The sequence below is a fragment of the Podarcis erhardii genome, assembly GCF_964252035.2.
Source record: "Podarcis erhardii genome assembly, chromosome: 11".
Lineage (NCBI taxonomy): Eukaryota > Metazoa > Chordata > Lepidosauria > Squamata > Lacertidae > Podarcis > Podarcis erhardii.
This window is the reverse complement of record NC_138501.1, coordinates 28,715,763-28,724,737: the sequence shown is the minus strand read 5'-3', so window position 1 is coordinate 28,724,737 and position 8,975 is coordinate 28,715,763. Positions and strand designations below refer to the sequence as shown.

Here is an 8,975-nt window from a genome sequence, read left to right as displayed (position 1 = left end):
GCAGGAAACATGTTGAGGTCCGTATCGGCGATTTTTCCCAGACTGTGAGAAAAACACACCATTGCTTCTCTCTCCTCCCTGCTTCCCAGGGAGGGGAAATAGACTCAGATAGAAATGTAACTACATGCTTTTATTCCTGTCTTTAGCAGCCACACAGACAAAGATGTCTGCACTCTTCGAACAACAGAGAGAAACTCAAACTCCACTCATGTACATCCTGTACAGATCATATGTCACACACTGAGCTCACATCCGGTGCTCAATACTGAGAATGGACTGCCCCTTTCTTGCCATGGCAACAGTCACAAACATCCTGTCTGGCTTTCCAGCCAGCAGCAGCTGGCATAGCTGCTTCTTGCTTCCGCATTGCTTCTTTATAGTAACAGGCATAGCCCTTCATTTCTCGGGAAGCAGAAAAGCCCACGGGGACTATGTTGCAGGGAACGCCCAAAGAAGCGCAAAAGACATACTTAAATATCTCAGGACCAAAGGTGGCCACTTCATACCTGCAACCCTCAAATTGTTTAAGGCAAAGTCAATTGCGCAGCTGCTATATGGTGCTCAACTGGTAAAGGTAAAGGGACCCCTGACCATTAGGTCCACTCGTGACCGACTCTGGGGTTGCGTGCTCATCTCGCTCTATAGGCCGGGGGAGCCTGTGTTTGTCCGCAGACAGCTTCTGGGTCATGTGGCCAGCATGACTAAGCCGCTTCTGGAGAACCAGAGCAGCACACGGACACGCCGTTTACCTTCCTGCCGGAGCAGTACCTATTTATCTACTTGCACTTTGACGTGCTTTCGAACTGCTAGGTTGGCAGGAGCAGGGACCGAACAACGGGAGCTCATCCCGTTGTGTGGATTCGAACCTCCAACCTTCTGATCGGCAAGTCCTAGGCTCTGTGGTTTAAACCCACAACGCCACTCGCGTCCCTGCTCAACTGGTACCCCCCCTCCAACTGCACAATACTGGAACTGGTACAATCTAAATTTCAAAGATCAGTCCTACAAGTGCCCAAAAACGTTTCCAATGCAACCCTACACCTAAAAACTGGACTTGTAAGAATTGAGGCTAGAGCGTGACTTGCCACACTTAATTACTGGTTAGACTATCCTTCTTCCCATGTGACCTTGTTCTCCTAACTATAAAGAACGACTGCCAAACAACTTGAAAACAAGAAGTGTTAAACAAAATACAAAATTTTACTTGACATGGGATATGAAAAAGCCAAAAAAAACCACTGAACAGCATATGGTAGACATAGAACGCAAGCAGACCTAATCAGATCCCCCAATTTTTTCATTGATGAAACCAAAAGATATCTCAGTTCCCATATGCCATATATAACCAACCTAGAAATACCAAAACATCAAAGGGCCTTCACTTTGGCCCGATGCCAGGACCTCCCCCCAGCTATCTAGGAAGGCCGTTTTAGAAATGTACTGTACGAGGAGAGAAAATTTCCCTGTGCCTCAGGGCAACTAGAAACTACTGACCATGTCTTCTTCCACTGCCAATATTATACAGATATATGAGTCAGGTTCATCCTGCCAATACTACACAAATTCCCTGGACAGACAGAACAACTCTATATCTCCTTGCTACTTCAAGATGCAAACCCAGAGGTAACATACTCAGCCAGATTTTGCACTGCTATGATGGTCATTTGCACCACACCTAAACTGAAGGCTTATATGCAAGACCCGTTCCCTCTCTTGCACCCTCCCTTCTATAGTTACTTTTGCAACTCTTTGCTTTTAACCCTCTAGCTGATTTTAAGTGTCCCTCATGCATCCCTCCCTTCTCTGAGTCACTCCTTTTACCCGTTTTATCTGCTTTATTTCCTAAATTACTGAGTGTTTCTATTTTAACATGCTGGTCTGTGACTGTAATAAAGATGATGATGATGATGTTCGATGATGATGATGGATCCCGTTCTACTTAGAATATTCCAATGTTTATGCCTGGGTTCGGATGATAAACATTTGTGTTATATCTAGGGTTCAAATCATGGTATTAGCTCCACCTAGACCTGAATTTTGATTATTGTAATAATTTTCTGGATACCAAAGAAGAGAAAGAGTTGAAAATATATTAACTTTTATTCCTTCCCTCACTCATAAGTCCTTGTGAGGGACAAGTGACACAGATAGAGATTTATTTACGAATAAAAGAGACGCTTTGCTTATAAAGAAAGAAGTTCTCATTTTGAAAAGATCAACATGATTTAATTGTTGCCATACGAGGGGACATTAAAATTCAGATACATCGTGAAAATACAATAAAATGACACAGTGCATTAATTCATTTCTTATGATGATCAAGGGTGGTTTCTTTCTTTCCAAGAACAGTAGCACCGACATAAAACCAGTTCTTAAGCATTCCCTTCAGACATTGTTGAAGCACCATTTCCTCATAGAAGAATGCTCTGCAAGTCCCAGTAATGCTGTAAAGCTCATGTATTAATATTCATATTAGCAACTATATAAAAAAAATCATTTCTGCTTACTTCGTATTGATTTTCTTTGTGAGCTTACATTTTATTATTTTGCCACCTAACTCCTTACAATGTAAGAAGTTATTTTCTGCAGCCTTATATACCAGCACTATGACATCACTTGGGATCCAAAACTACTCTTACTTCAGTTAGAATATATGAGAGAAAATGAATGCATCAGGTCTTTAATAATGTAGGCACAGAAACTGATTTGAATTGGGTGCAATGCTGGAAAGCTGCTGCAACTGTATCTAAATGCAGAGCTCAAATGAAATTGACCTTAATTATTTTGGAAAGGCTTACTCTTGCCTTGTCTCTTTGCCACATTTTAATATTTCTCTGGTGCTTCACTGGTTTGCTTGGATGCCACCCTCAAATTCATGGTTCTACCCATGCCATGTTCAGGGATGTGCTAATAGCTTGAGGGAAAGCCTTCTTGTTATGGGCATACACTAGAGTTACCTTCAGTGTGTCCTGATATATTGGCTTTAGGATTTGGTCGCCTTTAGGATTTGGGTGCTGCTAAGGTGCTGTTAGGTTCTCAGATCCAACATACAGCTGATTTTGGCCAGACTCAAATTTCAGATGGTGGGATTCATCAAACAGACCCTATCAGTGGAATCCCTGTGCTAAAGCTTTCACTTACATAACATGACTGAAATTAGATCAGTGGGGTTGGGGAATCCAACTGAAATCCCCAGTTGCACATGGGAGAATGGGGGATCATTCCATCTGTAAGGCTACGATGCTTGTGCAGATAGAATACTTGAAATAATGCGATGTTGAATTCCACCCAGAGGGCCCATGTTTGTCAAAGTGTTTTATCTCAATATTGGAAGAAATTGTTCAGATCAGGTTATCCTATGCTAAAAAATAAAATGAATGAAGCTTTTTAAAAAAGAGCTGAACTCAGAAATCCAGATTCCCCAAGAGTCTAGGTTGTTTTGTTTTTTAATGTGGGATTGTATCATTTTAGAATTCAGGTAGGGGATCAGTGTTTGAATGTAAATAAGAAATATGCAGTCTCAAAAGCCGTCATGTTAGAACCATAATATTATATCAGTCTACATGATAATCTTTGACATTCTAGCTTTCCATGGACAGGGTGTTACTGGCAATTCAGAGTATTCATACATGTAATCCCCACAGGCATTCTAAGTTGGTACAAGCCAGCAGGTGTAATTTGTTCGTGAATGCACACATCAATGTGTGTGGTCAGCTCTTGGGAGAGACACACAGTATATCATTCAATGTCATTTGCTTTCTGTAAGCCTTTAAAAAAGAAATTACCTCTAAGTACATGGGAGTGAAGGTACTGTGTATGCAAATGATTGTTTAAAAAATGTGTTGATGTTCCTTCTAGTTAAAGAATTTGATAGATTTGGGGGTTTTGTTTTGTTAAAGTATTTTAAAGCACACAGAAATACCCACCCATTAACTTAGGTTAAACAGAGTTTCTGGTTAATGTTTTAGTGTAACTCAGTCTCATTATTAAATAAAAGGGATGCACTGCTGTCCAAGTGATCTCTTTCCCCCTATATGTGTTTCTCAACTGATAATTAAGGGCACCAAGGAGCTTAAAATAGCTGTATTTTTTCATCAGATACAAAGCAAAAGCAATGTGTAGTTTTGACATACATAATCACTAGTACACATGGCTTACCTTCAGAAGAAAACGAAAAACTCCAAACCCTAATATGAACAAGTGGCAGAATGGAAAGCAGTGTTGAGAGCAAATTGAACCAAGTCCAAAAATCCATAACAAAAGGATGGGGATAAAATTATTCTTCAGTGCAATCCCATGACCATAACCAGATAAATCAGCACCACAAAATCAAGGGTAAAACTTGTAGAGGGGATTTTAAATTCATCTCCAATACAATTACACTGTAAGCCCATTCTAGAAATACTGACTCTCAAGAAAATTAAGCAATTTCATTCACCTTATGCTTTTACACATGTTAACATTTTCAATTCTTTTTTTTAAAAGGTATTTTCAAATTCATGCAAAGATGCATTTGGTATTATGAGTTTGTTTGGAACCATATTATATCACAATACTCTAATACACTCATACCACATAACCTAGTTAATAGATCTTTCAGCTCATGAGGAAACTGATTTATTTATTTTAAAAAAACTGCACAGAAATATTTGTGAAAGCATATCAGTTGTGCTACACTACAGAATATAATCGCATTTAAATGTGATCAAGCATGGTTCCAAGGAAAGAGTAGTATATGCCCTTTGTCTTAACAGTAAACTGATGAATGTCATTTTTTTAAAACAACCATTGTTTGGTTCTGATAGCTTGGATTATTATTCTATGTCTGAGAGAAGTTTGGAAAGTGACTTGATACTTTGCAAAGGTTAACCTTGCATTCTTTACAAATAAAAGTGCCTCACAGCTCAATCCTATAATATCAACTCAAAAAGTGAATCCCAGTTAGTTAAATGGGTCTTACTTCCAGTTAAGTAGATATAGGATTACAGTCTCAGGGTGCTAAAAAAAGGCAGAGTGCAGTGTAGCAACTGCTGAAATATATATTTTCCTTTAGCCAATGGAAAACTTTCTCACTCCCGTTTTCTTTAGAACAGACTTTCCCAACCTGGTACCCTCCATATATTTTAGACTACAAATCCCAACTGTGCAAGCTGGGACTGATGGGAGTTGTAGTGGCTGCTTTCCAAATTATATCTGATCTTGCTTACAGAGTGTCACCAATGCATTAGTGACCCACTATTCTGTTTTATTTCCAGACTTTGTTCAAGACTCTGCATGGGTACAGATCCTCTGCAGTGAGCACCAGAACATCTGCATGTTGATTAAAACTGCACAACAAGGAATCTTGAGACAATTGCACTATGTTTTAATCAATGCATGCACATGCCCTTTCCTTTGATTTTCCTCCTCCTCCTCATATTTTAGTTATAAACCACGTAAGATTGCCCTGAGCTGATTACATTGGCACCAACTAGTACTTGACATTCTATGCCTCCTATTGAAAGAATGGCAAATGTGGGACACAATCAGTACATCTGGTCTCTTCAAATAAGCCAGTAAAGATTACAATCAGTTGACTACACCGCTCACAAGTATTTGAATGCTGTGATATGTATATCAAAGCACAGGCATATATTATAAGGCTACCTTGCATGGCAAATAAGAAACCATGCTTGATATAGAAGTATGAAGCCACTGTAACTATTGAAAAATTGATTCACTGTCAACTGTCCAGCTAGTTGGGCTGAAATCCTAAACCTGCTTATCTGGGAATAACTCGAATGGGATTTACTTTTCAGCGGACATGTTTAGAATTGTACTTTAAGTTCCATTGAAGGCCATGGGACTTCAGTTAATCATGACTAATTTTTCACATTAGTTTCAACTGAACTAATTTTTGTCTTCTAGGCAGGTCTGCCCATGCTGTTGCATCTGTTGCTCTTTTAATGCTTTCCCTCAGAAATATCATGTAATAGGTAACTTTTCCTGGGTTCTGTAGCAGGGGTTAATATCCCATAACCGGAATACTGATCAGCTGGAGAGTCAGAAATATTATCTGGGTGTAGATAATATTCTTCCTGATCATTTGTGGGCATGGGGATTCTTTGCTCCTTCACTTCAGTGGAGAGACAGCACCATAGGCATGACATTACCATGAGTGGGGAAATGCAAAGAAAAACTACATTCGCAAATTGGAATGTACATGGGGAACTGATTACAGAAATATCTTCCCATTTCATAATTGGGATCAGAGGTTTTTTTTTCTTTTGTAATCATAGAGTGGATAAATATGTTTCAAGATTCATTCAAATGTTTGTCTTTCACATGTATAACTAAGAAAGAAATATTAAATATTTAAATGCTTCATTTATAAAGACAATACTATTTTAAAAGCTAACATGAATCAAGCTGCTAAATTTCAGACATTTGTGTTTCTTTCTGTCCAGCAGTTCATTTATATATAACTGCCCTGAGTAAATGCTGCTTAGGAAAATGGCCTTTAGAGTTAAAAAAAGAAAAGACAAAGAAATCCTCTCCGTAAAGCTACTCAAAGGTAATGCAATACATCTCAGGCATATTTAGTTTGCATTAAGAAGAAGGTAGGGCCCATCCTTTAATTATTCATACACACATTATCTACTACATACACAATAAGACTGGGAATGACGTTCAGAAGATTTAGCTGTGCTTGTTGGAATGTTATGAGATTATTGAGCAGGTTTTGATAAAAGGCAGGATTTTAAATAGTGATGTAGTTCTCGTATTGCAGACTTCAAAAAGCGCTGTCACTTTAACTCATGTTCACATCTTTGTATTTAACTGCTCGCAAAACCACATGGCAGTCAAGGAAAGATTGATGTAGTTCAGACCTGCAGATCTCATTATTCTATTTTAACATGATGCAAATATGTAAACTCGGAAAGGTGTCTGCTTTGAGTAGCCTTACATTCCTTAACTTAAGTCCTAGCAATCATCAAGCTATTGCATGCCCCATTCATGAAAAAATATGCTTTGTTGGAATGACGTAGCTTAAACAGTTACACTTCAAGCACTTCCTTACCTAGAGCTTCCTTAAAATTATATTAATTTAAAATATCTATTGAATGATAGTTTTTTTAAAAAAATAACCAAAACAAATTAATAGGTTGGTTTTTTTTTATGAAAATGACTCTTTACAGTAAGTAAAAAAAGATTTATCACAGTTTTGGTAACTTGCATGAGTTCGTTGAAACAAAATCCTTCACATGATGGATCGGATGTTGTTGTGCTCTAGGTACATTCACTGGTATGACCTAAAGCAGTAGACACCATAGAGCTTGTGCTTTTTATCGGGAAAGCCCACAAAGCGGACTGCTGCTTCAGTAGGACTGCAGCGTTTCCTTGGCCTAGAGATGGGGTAGCGGACGCTGCCATCAGCCAGCCAGCCGGCATCACAGCGGTCGTATCCCAGGAGTTTCCAGGCTGCAAACATTTGGCCTACTTTAGCAATCTGTGCACCATCTTTGAGGCAGGCATGCACTGCTTCATCGTAGGTCAGCTTGGTTGGGTGTATTAGGTAGTAAAAACGACCTAATGAAAGCAGAGAAAATATCAAGAACAAGATAAAGTTATAATACGTTTTCTTTACAGTTCTTTAAAGCAATCACTGTTGAGCAAGGAAGTTAAAATTACAGTTCTCTTTTTATAGAAAAATTACTTATTCTTTTGCCAGCTTTCAACAGATCTCACTATATAATCTTGAAGTGACTACTGTTGTTTGTGTAAGAGCGGTTGCACAATGCCTCTCATTAATAGTGCTGGAAATTACATTGGCTCTTGATAAGCAGTGGGGTTGTATTTACCTATAGCCACAAACCAGAAGCTTGTGTTGATATTAAGTGATGCACCATGTACTGAAGTTTTTTAAAAAATGAAATACAGCATGCAACTATGAACCATGAAGAATACAAAATGTCTATATTACACAGCAAAAACTGCATTACCATAAATATGAACACATTTATTTATTATACCATGAGCTTCCTTGGACTAAGGCTAACTTTATCATTACATGGAGTGAAATCTCAATTCACTTCATGCATTTGATAAAACCGTGCCATAATAAATACATTTGTTAGTTTTTAAGTGACACAGGACTCTGTTAATATTGCTGCAACAGACATGGGGCTCATCCAGATTTCCTTCTGCGCTGCAATTTCCAGGCACAAGCCCAGACTTTAAGGTTCCTGCCCAGCTCTCCTTCAATTAATGCTCTGCCTTTTTAAAATCCTTCTTGGGTGAGGATTGGGAAACTACACAATCCCTTTCTTCAATTGACTTTTAGGGTATGGAAGAGATTGTGTTCACATTTAGTTCCGTCTACAACCCCTTTAATTCCTATACCAGACCACCCATCCTTTACCCTTACGGATGGAAGGCAGCAGAAGTTTATAGAATTAATGATATTCTTTCTAATAGTCTTCCTGTTTCCATGTCTGTGCATAAGTTGTTGTTTTTTATAATTGAGATGCTAAGGAAGCAGTTTGTTCTATTACATAATGCAAGCATGCTCACACATCTGCACATGAAGAAGGGGCATGAAGGAACCAGACCTTACAGAGTGAAATGAATTTTCATTGCAATTATTCAAAGGCTGACTAGCCCTTTTTCATGCCTGGTTGTTTGTTTATTATTTATCCCCTTTTCTACAAACTGCATAAAACTGCTTACATGGCACAGGATTTATTTGCATTAACTTAACCATCCCCTTCTGGAACAATTTAGCTGGATCCGGATCAGGTAAACATTTGCACAATGTTTTAACTCTGGTTTTGAAGACTATTTGTTTTGGAAAAGCAAACTCAGGATTGCTCAAAGCAAGAGAAGTATTTGCTCTTTGCATGTTTTAGGGCAAATAAATTTAATTGTCAATACCCAGAGCGTGCGTAAGCGGAGAATGTGAGCATCTCTGAGCTCGCAGGCTACAGGCCAAACAT

General features: G+C 38.6%; 1 protein-coding gene across 4 annotated transcripts in view; it reads right to left on the bottom strand.

Annotated features, from left to right (window-relative positions):
• Window positions 1-4,469: 4,469 nt before the first annotated feature.
• The window catches only part of HAPLN1 (hyaluronan and proteoglycan link protein 1), a 62,387-nt gene continuing 57,881 nt past the window's right edge, over window positions 4,470-8,975 (bottom strand). For all 4 annotated transcript variants that reach the window (XM_081881121.1, XM_081881123.1, XM_081881120.1 and 1 more), the window contains one exon: window positions 4,470-7,569. In XM_081881121.1, the coding sequence (XP_081737247.1) occupies window positions 7,280-7,569 (290 nt within the window). In that variant the 3' untranslated portion in view covers window positions 4,470-7,279. The remainder of the gene's footprint in view (window positions 7,570-8,975) is intronic.